This window comes from Nannobrachium achirus (genome assembly GCF_963921795.1).
Source record: "Nannobrachium achirus genome assembly, chromosome: 12".
Lineage (NCBI taxonomy): Eukaryota > Metazoa > Chordata > Actinopteri > Myctophiformes > Myctophidae > Nannobrachium > Nannobrachium achirus.
Window position 1 is genome coordinate 14,127,918 of NC_137832.1, and position 19,563 is coordinate 14,147,480.

The 19,563-nt window shown below is 42.1% G+C and overlaps 1 protein-coding gene across 1 annotated transcript; it reads right to left on the minus strand.

Annotated features, from left to right (window-relative positions):
- Positions 1 to 10,000: 10,000 nt before the first annotated feature.
- On the minus strand, positions 10,001 to 15,002 carry LOC308295340 (ladderlectin-like). Its single transcript, XM_080738390.1, has 6 exons — positions 14,894 to 15,002; positions 14,088 to 14,194; positions 13,103 to 13,182; positions 12,068 to 12,184; positions 10,552 to 10,660; positions 10,001 to 10,317 (listed from the first exon to the last, which is right to left on the minus strand). Exons 2-6 carry the CDS (start codon positions 14,143 to 14,145, stop codon positions 10,238 to 10,240), a joined length of 444 nt encoding a protein of 147 aa, XP_080594516.1. The 5' UTR covers positions 14,146 to 14,194; positions 14,894 to 15,002; the 3' UTR covers positions 10,001 to 10,237.
- Between the last annotated feature and the right edge of the window lie 4,561 nt (positions 15,003 to 19,563).

Sequence of the window (19,563 nt, forward strand, 5' to 3'; positions counted from 1 at the left end):
CGCAGGGTTGTTGGACCTTTTGAACTGTAAACATGGCATGCAAAATGCTCTAATGACTGCAATGTTGATGGAAGCTCACCAATAATAAGAAGCTCAGGAGGAATGGAACCCTTTAAGGTCCTTGAAGTGGTTAATGACTTGGTCATCATCACCAGGCTTCAAGTAGGCATTGACCCATGACTTTTTGGAGATTCCAACAAAATTCTCTTCCCCAGCCAGCACCAGAAAAATCATGTAGGCCAAGGAACCCTTGACATTTGTGACATCCAATAACTTGAACTTGCTTGAATATGTGTGTGTGCACTTCCACAAAATCATGTCCCTTGATGAAGGTATCGTATTATGATGCCTACTTTGTCATACCTGACAAATTGCCCCAAGCTTCGATCAATCGAAGAAAATAGATGGCATTTAGAGAGTGGAGGGAATGTTCCAGTCAGGTGTCTTGCCCTCCCTGCTCCAAAGGCAGTACTTGAGCCCATCACATTTGGCTGCAAAGCAGGTTGCACTCCTCCCTGCAAATGCTATGGTGGAGACTGTCAACACATATGTTCTGCAAATTAGGGAGGACATGTACAGTATTTTAGTGAATCTCTTTGGGCATAATTGACCATGAGCTCTTTAAGAGGATAGGGTGAGGGTTTTGGGGTGACGATTAACAAAGAGGTGTGTGTGTGTGTGTGTGTGTGTGTGTGTGTGTGTGTGTGTGTGTGTGTGTGTGTGTGTGTGTGTTTTGTCAGTGTGAGTGCAGTGCAATAAATGGACACGTTAGTCTGCACACCCAAAGTGAGAAGTTGCAATACCTTAATCCCTGCAGTAACACCTGTCAACCATAACTGTCTAACACAAAAAATGTATAAATAATACTGAGAATACTAATAAATCATCGAAGTACAATACATGAACCCAGGATACATAAAAACATACATAAAAAAGAAAATCCTTTCCCATTAAGATTTGGTGGGCCCCCTGTAGTAACTATGAGGACCCCCCAAGGGTCCCGGACCCCCTGAGGAAGACCTCTGGTATTTTGCTTTCTCATTTTTGTTTTCAGAGCCCAGCTACAACAACTTTTATGCTTCAATTATGATCTAATTTAACACTGTTCTGGAGCAGGAGCAGAGCGATTACTGTGATAGGCTCATGGGTCTGTCTAGGGGGTCCCAGTTGAGGAAAGACCCCAACCAAAAGTCAGAATGGTTATTCTGGCTGCTTTAAAAGTCTAATGAATCAACTCAGGATGTTTTAAAACCTACAAAACTCTAATATTATGAAAAAGACATTAACTGGCTAGCGTACTGTTCTGGGAGGTCCCAAAATAGATAACCCCAAGAAAGGGGGTGGGGGTCCGGAACATTTTACACCCATCATTTACTCAGTCGATTCCTTGGCCCAGAAAACATAGGATTGGCATGTTTAATTAAGTTTCTAGGTTGTCTAGAAGCCAAGAAAGCACAAATTATGTATTTTATGTCGGCCATTTTGAACGTCCAAAATGGCAGCTTTGCAGGTGTCTGTGCAAATGCAAACAACTATTTTTGGATTCCCCATGGTCTGAAGATTCCAGAAATGTATAGTTTTACTAATCTCCAAAAAAATCCAACACAAATACATAGTGGACCTGACTAACTCATCATGTCTCTCATACACCTGTAGTCAGGAAACAATGTTCATTAAGGATGGAGATTGTTACAGCATGTAGGAAGATAGTTCACTAGATAGATAGCATGTTCGTTGTATGAAGGATTAAGAAAAACACACCTCTGCCAGGTGGTGGAGGAATTTGGGATACTTCCTTGCTACTGGGTCATCAAGACATCTGGCGTACAACGCTTCAAGTGATTGGGTGGAGTCAGCATAGACGAGGCTTTTAAATGAATTCAGGAGCTGTGGACGGTCTCTCTTGTCAACACCATTGTGGGCACTCCACAACCATCGCCACATGGCCTGCAGTTAGGGATATAACAAAAAAGAAAGACATTACATGTTAAAATCTCAGATGTGGTAATGAGGACTCCCAGTGGCAAGCCTCCAGCAGCAGTGGATTGGGCGAGAAGAAGAAATATCCTGTGATTCTGACGGTCACAATTTCCTGTAGAATCTACAAAGATGATTTTTCCACTCTGTCAACATTGTGTGGAGCCTCTTCATAACCGGGGTGCATATGGCGATGACCACCTGACCGTCTTCGGTCTTCTCTTTTGCAACAGTATCGCCTTGCTCTGCGTTGTACTGCTTAAGTCTTTGATTTAGATCTGCCAGCATCGCCTCTCCTGAAGGTGAACCATAGACCTTCTGGAAGATCTTGTAGTAAAGCCTGCAAAAAAACAAAAAGGAAAGAGGGTGAGAAAGAAAAAAATTAAATAACACAGGATCACACACTCAATGTATCATGAAGTACTCAATACAATTTACCTGTAGTTATAATGATCTAATCATAAGAAAGGGATTTCAGTTTTCTGCATTTCAGCACGTGTAACAACCTGTAACAAAAGCCAGAATCTGGGCAAATGGAGCGGTTCTCCAGCAGTGTAAATGTAGTTGTCGCCTTCCTGATCCTGCAGATCATACTTGAACGTATCTAGTGCAGACGAGGGGGAGTGGCCACTCTCAAAGAGCATCTTCAGTTTTTCAATGGTCTCGGCTGAGACATCTCGCCTCCCTAAAGCATCAGCGCATAACAGCCGGTGGTTGTGCTCCAGTGCTCGTGTCTGAGACTGATGTTGAACAGGTAGCCTTCCTATGATATGAGGATCCAGAGATCTAAAATGAGAAACAATGCAATAGTAATCACAACAGCTGACAAACCTTTTCCAAGTGTTAAAACTATTCAGTGCCTAATAATGAAGTGCAAGTCTGAATAAGGACACTGGTGTGGAAAGCATGGTTGGAGGGATCATACAATACAGCGTGCACTTGTAAAGAAGAACATCTTCACTGACATAGACTACTAATTCTCTGTACTAGTCGTTTCATAAGAAAGTTAGACAGTAAACCATATCTAGCCTTAGTCTAGATTTTAATCATTTCACCAAATAAGAATGAATAGACTACTTGATATGAAGGATGTTGATGTAAACAAGATATCTGAATGGGTAAATATATTTGATATGCCCATGTTTACAATTAAACGACGATTTATGTAAAGGTTACTTCTTCATAACTCGGGCTTTGTATGGCAATGCGATGAAGGTGAATGCAGAGCAAACGTAGATTCGTGATATAGGTACCTCCCCATTAAAAATAAAGAAATAAATAAAAGGCCAAAGTAAAAGTTTTCCATAAAAAACGCTAATCACAATTTAAGCATATTTAACGTTAATATCATGTCAAACAAGTGTTATCCTTACCTCCAAAAGTGGTCTTTCAACGTCTCCGCTTCCTGGCTGCTGGCAGTGTGGACAACGAGGCATGATGATGACACACTTGTGTGTGATAATGACAAAGTATCGAGAAAAGCAGAACCAGGTGTTAAGCATCATTAATCAACGCGGCGATTCATTTTCCCTCAGCGACCGATGGTGGCGCATGAGGCGCACTGCATGGGAAATTAGCAAAGGGGAGCCAGGCGAAGAAGAGAGCTGGCAGGGACCAATCAAATGAGTGCGGGACGTGTTTTCCCCTTTTTACCCTAGAGAACGTAAACTCGCCCCCAGTACAACTCTTGGACATACAATCTTGTTTAACACTTAAACTATGGGTGCCCCCTCACACACTGGTCTGAGATCCCATTAGTCTGAAACTGGTGAATGCTAACCTGGGAATTCTAACTCTAACCATGCAGGACTAATGTGATGTGATGTCGGACTCATGGGCAGTCCCCTCACACACACGATGTGACATGCATGTTTATCTCTGGACACGGACAGGATTGAATCTTAACACTCGAAAAAAAGAGTTACTGAAAGGATAGAGGGTGTACTCTAATGCTTTGTTTTTTGTGGGGGTATAGCTCATAGAGGGGGTAGAGCATTTGACTGCAGATCAAGAGGTCCCCAGTTCAACTCTGGGTGCCCCCTTAAATCCAGTGTGCTTTCTCTAGTCTGAATAGAATTCTGCCTCAAGTTTCACTTTTTTCACATCTGTTTATTGAATATTTTCCTTCAGAAATATCAACATTTTGATTATCACAAAATGTACAGATGTAACAATAAAACAGTAAAATCACAAGAAAAAGACTACATTAAAGCACAAAACAATACAAAACAAAATAAACAAAACAAAAGACACGACAGATGTCAGCATAACTATAATGGGTAACCATATAAAGATTCTTTGTTCGACAAAGTAAATCTTATTTTTTTCTAGATGCAACACACCTCCCAGCTCTTTTATCCACATATTGATCGTTGTTTTAGTTTTTTTGTATTTCCTTGCCTGCTAGAACCAACTATTTGAATTCCTGACAAAGGCTTATAATAGAGACTTTCTCCCTGACCCTTTAACTGCACTGTTTGGTGTAGTGGCATATGAGGTGCAGGTCATTCAGCTTTCTATACTATTGGCCCGGAAATACTCAAAATTCACTTTATGAAAAATACATATTTAATGTTTTTTTTTTTTTTTTTTTTTTTTTTTTTAACCACCGGAAGTCGTCATCACTCCAAGATGATAGAGGCAAAGCTCTGCTACTGGGCACTAGTTGTTGTAATAGAATTCATAGGGAGTGTTGTCTCTTATTATAGAATCTCTTTGGGTTCACACCAGCAACAGAAGTGCTCCACTTGCTCCACTTCCTTATGGTGACGCATTTCCTAGTCAAACGGGCCAGGAAGGCGGGACTGGGAGGAAAGTGATTTGACAGTGAAAATGTAGGGGGGGGCCATAACTCATTGAATACACGGAAGGCAGGCTTCACTGTCATGCTGTGCATCATTGCTGATAACTTGCCAGTCCTGCAGAAAACCTTCACTTTTTGGATAGAATGTTCACCAAAGGTAAGAAGTGATCGCTAACGGCGAATCATCCAACCAGTAGGAAGATTCTGGTTGACTACGGGGAGGAACCTCATCTCGGAGCTGCTGCATAGCAGTGGAGGGAGAGTTTCCGAAAGGGGCTACCAGTCCTGGAAGGCCCCTAGAACAAGAGTCACCAGAGACATCCCTCATGCCTGCACAAGGGAAATGCAGGGAAAATGCACCATAAATTCGATTGTGAGATTATTATTCTGTTGTGTTTGATCAATATTATGTTCTTCGATAGGTCATCCTACAGTAGGTGTGGTCTGTGGTGTCAGAAAACCCATCTTCAAATGATGGCGTTATCAACATCCTGGATGGGCTACACAAGCATGTGCCAACAGTGTTGAAAAAATCACACCCAATGTGAAGTGAGCGGTGGTCGTGCTTGCATAACATCGTTTTGCTATGACAAAACGCTGAGGAAAAAGGCTACAGACATACGACATATGACATCACTAGACAAACATGATGCTACGTACACACACATTGTACTATGGCAAAACGCTGAGGAAAAAGGCTACAGACACACGCACAGCCACTTATAGGAGCGGTTTGCATCGCTCAAAAATAATAATAAAAAAATTATAATAATAAAGAACTATCCTATAAGCAAGTGAATGGTGGTGGAATGGAGCCGGACCATATGAAGCCACGCCCTTATTATACCCTGTTGTGTTTACTGGCGGTCCAGCAAATCATGGTTTCTTATTACTTGCGCCAGCAGAGCGCGCAAGTACTGTGTTCGGTGCTGTCTGTTTCCAGCGCTATCTGTAGGTCTGTGTTTACGTCAGCCTTTAGCCAATGAGGGACCAGCATTCTTGGTGACGTAACCATCAACAAGTGCGACCTGATATTAATAATAAGGCACAAGTTGGCACCTCGACAGAGTGCCAACTTGCCCACCCACATACATACATACAGACAGCACCAAACAGCACAGATCACACAGTTCTTGCGAGCTCTGCTGGCACACAAGTAGGCCATATATGGCCACGAGTGGCCATATAGGAAGCAAGAATGCAATCTAGTTATATTCTCCAGTTCAGCCGATAGCTTCTGTGAGATCTTGATTCTTCCTGGCCTCTGCTAAAGTTTGACTCTGGTATCATTCAGCTCGCGAAGCTTAGAACTTTAAGTTTACGTTTTTGGTCTTGTTTAGTTATTTGATGCCTCCCTTGGCTAAACAGCTTTGAAGCCTGTCCTTTTTTTCTCTTTTTTTTGGACATTATTAAATCAACTTAAGTTTGCATTTGACTGCTTCCTTGTCTGCATTTGGGTTGCCTGACTGCCTTGACATTTTCTTTAGTTTTTGTTTGGTTGTTTGTCTACATTAGACATGGCAGCCAGTTCCCACCTGACGTTGTGTGGGAGTTCTTCCTGCTCCAGACCGTACTGAATAACTGCTAGCTTGCATAGCGTCTTCAGACTAGGACTTAAGTCTAAGATGTACAGCTCATCTGGTGTGTTGTGTCGTCCACAGAGGACGATGCGATCTCCCACCATGCAACAATACATCCTATATGTTTGTCTTTTCCTCTTGGCCTCAACCTTCTTCCAGGCGAAGGTCTCTGGACTGTATTTCCACAGGCCATTGAAGGTCTGGCGCTGCTTTCTACCACCCCAAAATATGTACAGCGCTCCATTGTAGGCAAAGGCTGAATGATCATAGCGTCCTTCTGGAAGTATCTGTGCAGAAGATGTGCTCAGCCAGCAGTCAGTTCCTGTGTCAAATACACTGATGATGCTCTGGTGCCATAGACTCCCAAATACAAACATCTTTGTCCCAATGATGGTGGCAGAGTGACAGTGTAGAGCATGTTGTGGAGTGTTTCTGGCGTTAATTAAAGACCAGACCTTTGTGTTGGTATCCAACTTGTACATGTCATTAGTCCAATTATTAGTCTGGGTGCGTCCTCCATGGATATACATGACCTTTCCCAAGACACAGGCTGAGTGGGACACCCTCGCCTCTGGAACAGTCCCAGAAACCTCAGGCTTTATCCATCTGTGGGTGTCAACATCAAATCCATAAAGATGGTCGTAGAGCTCAAATATGCGAAGATGGCATCCACCCCAGATGTACACTATATCATCCATCAGTACAGCTATGTATTCCCAGCGCCTGGAGGGAACCTCAGGGTGGCGTTTTCTTCCAAGTGCCACTGGGGGCAACTTCGACCAGCATAAAGACACTGTGTTGAAGACCTTCACACCAATCTGATCTGTGTCGTCATCCCAATCACATCCAAACGAGTACACTTTGTGTTCCACAGCAACAGCAGCATTATAACATCTACTGGTTCTTCCTTTCAACTGTAGGGTCCAACAGAACATTGAACGACAATGGATAAAATCAGATGCTTCTGAACTCTGCCGTAAGGTGCAGAGTTCTATTTTGCATGTTGCAGCTTATATCGGTTCAGTGGCACAGACATCACACTGAGTTTGGCCAATCCACAATAAGCTGATGGGTTGGGTTGACCAATCAGGGAAGCCGATGGCTGTTGGTCTTCCTAATATGGTTAATTGATCAGCAGCACAACATAGCAGTCCAGAGACAGACTCTTGAAATCTCACAGGGGCGCTGCACAGCACACACTGCTGAATGAGTGTGTTCAGCAGTGCATGCAACACATGCATTCACATGCACAACAGTATTTAGCAACTTGTCGTGTGTGCGTGCGTGTGTGTGTGTGTGTGTGTGTGTGTGTGTGTGTGTGTGTGTGTGTGTGTGTGCGTGCGTGCGTGCGTGCGTGCGTGAGCGTGCGTGCGTGCGTGCGTGCGTGTGTGTGTGTGCGCGTGCGTGTGCGTGTGTGCATGTGTTTGTTTTTATTTTTAATAAAAGTGACTCTGACTTTAAACCTCAACAGATTCTCACTGGTTCGGTAGGGTGCATAGTTGATGTTGTCATAAAAGTAAAATAAAGGCTGATATATCAGTCAAACTGATAAACATGACTGAGCCAATCAACTTGTAGCCTGGGATCGCTTCCAATTTTGGGCTTCTGATCCGGTCGGGAGCGGATGGCGTCCTACGTAATTTTGTAGTCAAAACGGACTACACTTTGGCCGGAAATACCAAACCAGAATCAGTTTTAACCCAAAACAATTCCCTGCGATCAATGAAATCATTTTAGTGCCTACCCAATAAAACCCTTGAAGCGGCGTAGTTTTGCTTATTTTTTGAAAAGTTCTTTTGGTATATCCATCTTTTAGTCCAACTCGCAGCGACTGGCAAGACTTCACTCCTCTAGCATTTAGATAGGGATTGGGTAAACAAACAGGGAAACAAAACAAAGCGACGCCGATTCTTCTGCCATCCGGTCTAGGATGCCATCCGGCCTAAACCGGATCAAAGATGGCCTGTTGTAAACAAATACCAGGCTTTCCCCCGAGAAAGCCTGGTGACGCGTGGTTAATCAACTTGTAGTTTTACATAATAGATGTCAACGTCAGACCTGGTTTTACTTGGGAGATTAACCCAAAGAGTTTCTTATTAGAGATTGGTTCAGCAGTCTGGGAAGCAGAACAACATTCTAATAGATTTCTTTATAATAGACTGCCGTAGCCTACTATAGCCTACTTTGTCTATAAAATAGCCGATATGCAAGCTCACAACACGTACAATCGTGACGCATTGTTTGCTTGTAGATCTGCTGTTTCCTGTCATTTTGGAAAACTATAGACTGGTGCCCATTGGACATTGATCTACTTGGGAACAATGGGCCTCATTCGCCAATAACTTTGTATGTTTTCTTCTTACATTTCTTCCTAAGTGAATTCCTAAGAGAAGCTTAATTTAAAAGTTGAGTTGACTTAGTTTAGGGCAAATCAAGGATGGATGGATTGATTGATTGATTGATTGATTAAGTAATTACTTCCAAGTGTAGTGATACGCGGAAGCGGGGATTGAACCCGGGACTCCCACTCGCCAGTCCAACGCACAACCAGTCGTGCTAATAGGGCTGAGCCCGATTAGCAGGGCTGTTGTCGCTGGTTCATGGCTGATAACTGTGGGGTGCTACATTCACCCCCCAGGTCTTTTGGAGCGCACCCTCGCGCTTCACACATCACGCCGTGGACCACCGCACACGACGTGGCACTGTTCCTCCTCACGAGGGCATCACGCTCCTCATCCTGCCGACAACGCCAGATGTGTGATACGCGGAAGCGGGGATTGAACCCAGGACTCCCACTCGCCAGTCCAACGCACAACCAGTCGTGCTAATAGGGCTGAGCCCGATTAGCAGGGCTGTTGTCGCTGGTTCATGGCTGATACTAACTGTGGGGTGCTACACAAGGAAGCCCAACCCATTTGTGGACTTACAGAACACTTTTATATTTAATTTGACAGACAATGGACTGACATGGCAATGATCAAACAATGATCAAACAAATAAGCAACTTAAATACTTAAAGACAGGGTGCCGTGATGTCACATGATATCTAGAGAAGCTTCTATCACTTAAAGCACTCTCTGGAATAAAAGAGACCAATGCTGCCACCTACTGGACTGATGGGCACATAACTTCATCCTCCTTCCTTTAATGTTAATCGACTTTTTAAAAATAAGAATCAAAGATTAGTGTAGATAATGTGTATAGCATAATATGCAATACGTTTGTTTTTGAGACGACATCAGAATCTGTTCTCCTGTGAAATGGTGCCCCCTTAAGGTAGCATTTTTCCATGGGACACACCAGCCCATGTGACAGCTGCAGTGTAAACAAAGCATGCAACCTAACATGACTGCCAGAGGAGAAACCCAAAGTTTGGATTTTATTAGAATGCACAAGATAATGGATATTACTATTTAACACTTTTCCCTGTCAGAAGTTCAGAACATCCCTACAACTCAAAGGTGACGTTATTTTCTTGAGACCTTCGTGGCATATTAATGTCTCCTTGTACATACATATTCATGTCTCATCATGTACATACTGTACCAGATGGATATGTCAAGTCATATGTCAAGGCATGTATGAAATGAGGTCAATAGGTGCAACAACATACATGAAATAAAATAAAATAAAAACAAGCTGACAATTTAGTCTTTATTTATACCCTACACACATGAACAACATATGAAGGAACCAGTTTCATACACATTAGTCCAAAGATGCAAGGGGAGTACCCCAAATTGAGAACCACTCCTACTAACAGTTCTAAAAACTGCTTTAGCTCGTGAATCTTTCGCCTGTGCTTATCAAATCTCCATGCATGGCAACCCTTGTATCTCCCTCCACTGGCATGATGTTAGGGGCAGTGACTGTGATGTCACTTGGGGGATAACATGTTCTTGGCACAGATGAAGGGGTGCGCTTGATTGCAGAAGCCATCGTCCCAGAGCTTCGTCCCTGTTCAACACACAGACAGACACCCGTCAAAAGACTAATCAATGACATCTCAACAATCAATCACTGGAGCCCTCGTTCAATGTAATTAGTGTGGTTGGGCAACCTGACTGTCTGTCTGTCTTTCTTTCTTTCTTTCTTTCTTTCTTTCTTTCTTTCTTCCTTTCTTTCTTTCTTTCTTTCATTGTGTGTGCATGCGTGCGTAGGTGCGTGCATGCGTGAAAATGTGTCACTTACCACGCCAGTTGATCGCCATACAGTGTTGGCCTTGGCCTCCGCTTGGTTCTCTTTCGGCCCAGTTCTGATACACCAGCCTTGTTCCATCTGTCCAGAACCACACCCCCTCCTGTAGAGGAATAGCATTGAACATTGAAACCTCTTATATCTCCATATTTTTACTTTTTGTGTGTTTTTTCCTAAATTAACGGTATACTTCATCATACAGCCTAACACAAAAGCATCAAAAGCTGAAGCTCATAGCTTGAGCTTGTGCTGTAGATCTGCTAATTTTGCTACTATTTTTTTTTTTTATCCTGAAAAGCAACAGTGAACCAAGGTTCCCGGTTCGATCCCAGAGCTTCCACAAAGTTAGTGTCAAAGTGTCCTTTGAGCAAGACTCCTGATGTGATGGTTGGTGCCTTGCATGGTTTCCTCTGCCAACGATGTATGAATGGGTGAATGTAATGCACAATCTCTCTAAAGTGCTTTGGAATAAAGAGCTATATAAATGCACCATTTACCATTTGCCATAGATAGAAACCGGTACGATTTGGATTTTCTTTTTTCTTTTGGAAAATGTGATCGAAATGGATTAATTTTCTGAATAGCCCACAACATTATGGACATACAGTATTTAACATGAAGAAAATCGTATTCTCCCATCTCATGCATTAAATTAATATTTTTATATGGAATAATCCATTTAACAGGATTGAATTTGATAACGGGGTTGAGTGGAACAGGGTCGTGATTTTTTAATCAAGATGGCCATTACTTTACCTGTGGTGATTAAGAGGAGACCACATGGCATGCATGACATTAGGAAATCAGATACATTGTTGAAATAACAAAGATAGTTTTCATAAATACATTTCGTCTATCTTTATTTCATGTAACAGGGTTGAGTTGTTAATCTTTATGACAACACTATGAGTATATAAATGACTATAAATAGGTGTAAAAAGTTGGAAAATCTCCTCTTTCTGCAGCATCTTGCTCAGAAGACGTGCATGCGGGTCAGTTGATGACACTAAAGGGGCAGTTCATACTTTTTACTGAGAGGAGAATGACTTGTGTAACAGGGTTGAGTGGGATTGGGGGACGGAGCTATATAATGTGATTTTAATGATTAATCATCTATCTATTAAAAAACTAAACATGACCAGCAATAGAGTACATTGCTGGTTTTATGTGAATAGCAAAATGTATTGAATATTTTAACATTTTAATAGTCATGTCTCAAGTCCACTTTCCTTATAGCAGCCATCTGGGACATGAAAACATTGACAAAATAGGTGGTGTCTACAAAAAAAATATTTCTGGCATGAAGATAAAATGTATGTAAGTTTTACACAATATTAAAGGGAACATTTCAATTGATGATAACAAGCTTTCAAAAATCAATTTTGGTGAACAAATAGATAAACTACACCTAAAAGTTTAGAGGGACCTCAAATCGTACCGGTTTCATGGAATGACTCAGATAGTGTTGACTTTCTCTATTTTAAGTCAAAAGTATGAAGTTATTGTTCACCTGTCCTCCGTCATAGCCTCCTACCCAGGTGTATCTGCTGGTCAGACTTTTGAGGAAGCTGTACTCTGCTGGGCTGTGGATGGATGTCAGGTGGCCTCCTTGGCTCAGACAGTACGTCTGCATGGACACACAGATATAGATGACACAGATCAGAGGCTCTTCAATGTTCTTCAGATACCTTTATTGCGACCGCCAGGTCGTAGTTACTATCAAAACCTCGACCAGCTGACAGTCCGTCCGTCAGTCAGTCAGTCAGTCAGTCTGTCTGTCACACGTCACACTTTTGCCCTGCTCATATCTCCGCAACCGTTGCCACAATCCATGCCAAACCCATCATTTCTCACATGGCCTTCTTCTCAACATGGATCTGTCCCATATAGCGCCACCATCGGGACGATTTTTTCAAACATTTTTGGACACTGCTCCTACAGATTTTGCCCTAAAATCACGCAAATCGGTACACGGTATGTCTACACTCATCTCATCAATATGGATTTCCCATATAGCGCCACCATCAGGCCGATTTTTTCAAACACATTTTTGGACACTGCTCCTACACATTTTGCCCTAAAATCACGCTGCGACCTGACAGTCGCTTATCTCCCGATTAGGGAGTCTTACTGGTTAAACTCACTCGATTTGCCATCCACTTAATGCATGCGCACTCTATACAGAGCAGTTGTAAACAGAGGTATAAAACAACTATAAAGTGCCCAGAACAGTCATTGCTACATATTAAGTGTCTCACTATTATCAAGACAACTCAAACAACTATAGAACAAATGTTTTGCTCTTACAGCACCATTCCCACATGTTCTCCCATTAACGTCAATTAGTCAAATATTGGATTATTGGTCAAGAATGCGACAAAAAGTTAAAAAAAGATTAAAAAAAAAGTGGTGAGTAATTGTTTGAAAATATGTATTTTCATGGGTGAAGTATTCCTTTGATAACGATACCAGGGTTAATATTCAAAAGACTAAACTAAATCAAATAATTTGCTGTAAATTGAACACTGCATAAATGAAGCCTTACCTCTGCCTGAGCCCAGGTCTTTGTTGTTGTGCTGTACATAAAACACATTTGTCCAAACTGATGCCAATCAGAGGGACATGCTGTAAGTGATATGGATATGCAGTTATAGGCTACAGTATAGGATATGGATATACAGTAGTTACAGGATACAGTATAGGATAGTAGGATACGGGATATGTAACACCCAGTAGGATAGGGGATATGGGATATAGTTGCGACCGTATAGGGAGCAAATATACATGTAATGCCTGACACTGCATGTGATTCCCAACACATCACTGTGACATCACAGGTGACATCGCAGTGATGTCAGATACTAAGAGCAGGGATCTCCATATATAGGCATAAACAGGTGACATCACAGTGATGTCAGATACTCAGAGCATGGATCACCATATATGGGCATAAAAGGGATTCTGTTTGGATCTCCATACATGGGCATCAAAGGGATTCTGTTTGGATCTCCATATATGGGCATCAAAGGGATTCTGTTTGGATCTCCATATATGGGCATAAAAGGGATTCTGTTTGGATCTCCATATATGGGCATAAAAGGGATTGTATCCCAGATGATTCCCTGTTAGGAGAACCACACTAACAGAATCCATAAGGCCAAGGGCAAGGTCGCTTTTCGCCCTTATAGGCGTCTTGTTGGTTGGTAAGGTATAGGAAAGGATATGGAATATGGATAGTTACTTATGTTTAGGGCAGTGGTTCTCAAAGTGAAGGAGGTTCTAAATTGGTTCTAAATTGACCCTTGAAGTCTGTAACTCTGACAGTAAACAAATGGAGACAAATTACCTGTCAGGTCCATTTGGCTCCATTTGTATACTGTCTGAATGACATGACAATCTGTAAGACAGGCGTGAACGCACTCTCTCACTCACTCACTCACGCACGCACGCACGCACGCACGCACGCACGCAAGTGCACGCACACACACACACACACACACACACACACACACACACACACACACACTTACCGATTGCAGATGCCATCAGGGGTACAACAGCACAGACAAACAGAGTCAAAGTTTTCATGTTTAGAAGGTGTAGTTCTCCTCAACACAGCTGACAGCAAAATGCACAACTGAGGAAAAACGAGAACAATGCTTAGTCCTGGCTGTGTGTTGTATCCATGTTGCTTTTCCTAAAGGAAAATGTCCCTATCGCTATCGATAGGGTCGTTAACCCTACCCCTAACCAATGTAGGACTAATGAGCTTTCGGACTTATTCTGCTTACAATTCCATCTGGTGGTAATTATTCTCATACAATTAATATACATACTTACTAATAAGTATATCTGTATAAGTCTTTGACTATATATACTTCACTTAACATTTTCAAATCCTACATCTAAAGTAGGCCTACATGGGTTTTAATATTTAACATTATGGCCACTCCTCTCCAAATTCAAGTCAGATTCACATATTCACATTTATATTACAAGCTCACAACGCCTCGCGCTGCGAGGCGTTGTGAGCTTGTAGATCGGCTATTTTTGGCAAAGAGCTTTGGTGTAGAGGGGAAACAGCAGACTAGTTTATTAAGTATTGACGGTTCAAGTGGTTAAACATACAAAAACACAAATTGACATGGATCCAAAATACACTGACGATTGTGCTGTCAAACAATGAAACTACATGGAATCTATGAGAAGGTTGAGGGGGTCCCTGCTTCATCTCTCTCTCAGCTAAGGGGTCCTTGGCCTGAAAACGTTGAAGACCCCTGCCCTAACAAGATCCAACACACAATACATCACAAGCAACTATATGTAATAGTCTTACCTCCAGAATGTGTCCACAGACGTTTGTTCTCTGCTCAACACAGCTTTTGAATTGGCAAGGTACAAAGTCGCTGGACCTTCCTCTGACTGAGTGACTCACTGTGCAAAAGTAATTGTGTAAATATTTGTGTGCTGCATTGTTTATCAAGCTGTGGACCATGGCCTGCATGGCCTTACACCAGGGGTCTTCAACGTTTTCAGGCCAAGGACCCCTTAGTTGAGAGAGAGATGAAGCAGGAACCCCACGACCTTTTCATACATTCCATATAGTTACCAGCATTGTTTCACTGCACAATCATCAGTGTATTTTGGATTAATGTCAAATTGTGTTTTCAGATATTTAACCACTTGAACCGTCAATACTTAAAAAGGACTTGACCTTTCACTCTGTACTTAGTCTGCTCTTTTTCCCCTCTACACCAAAGCTCTTTGCCGGAAATAGCCGATCTACAAGCTCGCAACGGCTCGCAGTGAGGCGTTGTGAGCTTGTAGATCTGCTATTTTTGGCTAAAGTTCTCTGAATATGGATGCTAGTAGGGGTGTAACGATACATTTTAATAGCGATTCGATACATATCACGATACATGGTTGACGATAGGATACATGGACGATATTGGTTAATTCATGGCGATACGATACGATTCGATTGAATGATTTAAAATCGATATAGTAACTATTTAGCAAAGACATTAAATCTGTGTGAAAGGTGTGGATAGTGCAGGTTTTTAAGGGAAACATAGATTATTATGGATATAAATAAGTAAACACAGTGATTATCTGCCAAATACATGGACATTGTATATTGACAAACCTGCACCTTGACATGAACCCAGTGATTACACACATTTATCCATTGACCAGTGTAGCTATATGGAAAGGAAAAGTAATTAAACCCCTCCTTTTCATTTTTTCTTCTTAAAAATGCTAAATACAATGCACAAGTAGGTAGTATCGATACAATCGATTCTTTGCACTGCCGATTCGATATGATACAAAATAAAACGATACGATTCGATTTTAGCTGTTTTCATTTCAATATACTTAGATTTCTTAAGTTAAAAACGATTTTTCGATACAGTTACTATATCGTTACACCCCAAGATGCTAGGGTTCAACTGGTTAATATAAAAGTAGCAACTCTGTTGAAGGCTAATACAATGGAAAGGTAGAAGATTTAAGGATTTTAAGGAAGTTTAAGGATTGCATTTATCATGACATAGTTAACCTGGTTATCATAAACTGTGGGGTAATCAGGCTGTCAGGACTTTTATTTCTCGATAACGACCACTCAGCCAGACATTATCCCTTACTTAAAGGGGAAGACCACCCATTTTCAATATTGAAATATGTCATTAATATACCTTAGAGGAGTTGTGTGGAAATAGAAAAAAAGTCCCCCCCCTTCTGTGTTGCCTAGAACTGGAGGATTGATTTTGGGGTTTGTATTGTAAAGTACAATGTGTGATGTCATCAAGTTGTAATTTACAATACAAACCCAAAACTCAATCCTCCAGTTCTAGGGAACACAGAAGGGGGGGAACTTTTTTTCTATTTCCACACAACTCCTCTAAGGTATATTAATGACACAGTTCAATATTGAAAATGGGTGGTCTTCCCCTTTAAGTGTGGGGTGGCTCACGGTAGCTGACAGAGTACAGCATATTGCAATGGGCCTGGTGTTCACTACACCACTAAGATACCCATGCACCTGAAAAAATATTCCTAAACGTCAAGGATGTCCACAATTACAACACCAGAAGCAGCTCTAAAAAAGGTTCAAATTCATTCTCCTGCTATACCACTAAATGACTAAAATGTGGAACACCATACCGAAAGCCTTAAAGTGTAAATCCCCTTTTCCACTGTAAATATTTATTATTTATTTTCTTCTTTCTTTTATGTTTCTTTCTTTATGACTATTAGTTTTGTATTTTTGCCTGTGTTCTATTTGTCTGTCATTACATTTGTTATAAGATACATAAGGTTTCCTGTGTAAAAAAGCCAAGAGCTTACTAGGATCCCCTTTTGGTTGACCTTGTAACAGTGAACTGTACTGTCATGAAACTGTACCTTTTCTATGCAAACTACTAATAAAGTCTTCAGTCAATCAATGCCTGCTTTTCACCATATTGGCCAGTAGGTGGGGCTGCTAGGACATGAAGTAAAGCTCAAACAGAGTTCACTGGAGGTCAGGTGGGAGGGGACCTGTCTGATGCCAGGCCTGTGATTGGATGAATTGAGGGTACAAGAGACATACATAATATAATGTAACTCACAGCTTGTGGCATGAGACTCACTCTCTCTCTCTCTCTCTCTCTCTCTCTCTCTCTCTCTCTCTCTCTCTCTCTCTCTCTCTCTCTCTCTCTCTCTCTCTTTTCTCTCTCTTTATTTTTCTATCTTTCTCTCAACTAATAGTTAGGCTACATGTGTTGTTTTACAGCCCCGACTCCCTATGGATGTCCAGTGTTCATGCTACTTCCACAGTCCTTCCATAACAGTGTTTGTGTTTTCAGAGTTAAACTTCTTCAGTTAACTCTGTTTTTTTTGTTTTGTTTTAAGAGTTAAAGGACGTCTGACAGCAGGTCCTGACAGATACACGCGACGTCCCGCTGCTTTCCAGGAAGTGGAACAAAAGAAGGCGGAAACGCCTTTTAAAACCCAAACGCCTTTTAAAACCCACAAGCTGCGAGCTTGTAGATCTGCTATTTTTGAAAAAGTCATGAAAATGTGTGCAAATCTTTGAATATATGTATTTTCAAAGCGAACGTTTGTAACTCAAATTTTGCTTCTGGGTGGTCCCTGGAACTAAATATTTTGAGATGGGGGTCCGTGGCCACATACATATCATTTTGGGGGTCCTTCAAATGAAAAAGTATGAGAACCACTGACATAAAGAACAGACTAACTGAGCTCCATTTAAGTGAAAAGGACCTTTTCTTTGACGATGGCTGGCCAGATTGCTGACATAGAAACATAGGTTTTTCAAAAAGTCTTAGAAGGATTCAAAAGACACTTATAGAATCGGATCAAAATTCGAATTTTCACGATTTTTCAAAAATAGCAGATATACAAGCTCACAGCGTGTGAGCTTGTATATCTGCTATTTTTCAATAGTTAAATCATAAAATAATGATACACAAAATGTGTACCCGTTCTAAATGGGTTAATGAAAACCAACAATGTGTGCCAGGTCCGTACGGTGCGTGGTGGTGCCGCGTGACGCAGCCAGTCAGCAGCACCGTCCATGACCATATGCTGCTCTCTCTGAGCGGCCTGGCGTTTGAATCCAACTCCCGTCCTCCTGTCCTGCAAGTCTCCTCTCTCACTGGGGTTCACTCTCATGTCTAAATCAGTGCCACTCAGTGGTTCTCAACCTTTTCAGGCCGCGACCCCAAAACAATCATATTTTAACTGGGGACCCTCCCAACCTGACGAGCACCATAGAGTTGAGGCATTACATTTTGTGTAACACGGTTCTATTGTGAAAATAGCAGATCCACATGCTCACAACCGGCTATTTTCACAATTTCTGCATCTAATAGTTGACAATTTGGCCAGTGTTCAATTTGTCATTTTAGAGGTATTAGAAAGTCCTCAAATTGTAGAAATGTGCAGAAACCCTCAATAACTTTATGATGGTTTGTTTACTGTTGAGTGAGAAAACAATGTTGCATATTAAGTTAATCATCTGGGGACCTGGGAGACACAGGTTGAGAACCGTTGGTCTAAATAAAGTATGAAAAACAAATGGTCACAAATAGAGCCGTGCTTTTAGGTCACCCTCAAACCTGCGGCATCAGGTTTAGCCAGTGGATTCGAAGGCCTTTTCATCGTTATCATTTTACCGGGGACCCCCTTGAACTCCAAGGACCCCTGGGGGTCCCCGGACCCCACTTTGAGAAGCACTGGCTGGCTTACACACAGCAGCAGGTCAGATGAGTTTTTGTCACTTCACCCTGGAGCACCCATGTGGGGGGGGGGGGGGGGGGGGGGGGGGGGTGTCACCCTAAACCCACATGATTTAACTACTACCCAAGATAAGAAGATTGGGGTCAGTCAGGGAGAGCATGTCTGTCTGTCTGTCTGTCTGTCTGTCTGTCTGTCTGTCTGTCTGTCTGTCTGGTCCAACTAATCTAGTTTTGTTGTCAACAGGGACGTGCAGAGAATGTTAGAGAGGCCGGGGCTGACATTTCTAAAAGGGCCTTTTGGTTGAGTTCTCAAATTCTGCCCGAACCCGACCATACCCGAACCCGACCGACATTTAGGGTAGGGTAGGGCCTAAAATGTATGCTAATTAGCCGGGCCGGGTAGGGCCTCGGGCTCAATGAAAAAATAAAATATTTGTTTTTATTATTTTATTACAATTACTATATGACAGACACCGACCATACCCGACCCGACCCGATGTTTTCGGGCCGAGTAGGGCCTAAAATGTATGCTAACTAGTTGGGCCGGGTAGGGCCTCGGGCCTGCCCAGTTAGGGTCCAGTTAGGGCCGGGCCTTAATTTATAGGCCCGTTGAGAACTCTACTTGACACCACACTGAACTAAGCATAATCAGGTCAACACTGGAGATGTGGTGTACAGCATGGATTTCTACACAGAGAGGGCAATTCTTTCAACATAAGACGCATTGCTGCATTCTAGTTCAGGAGAGTTTGGACAAGGCAAT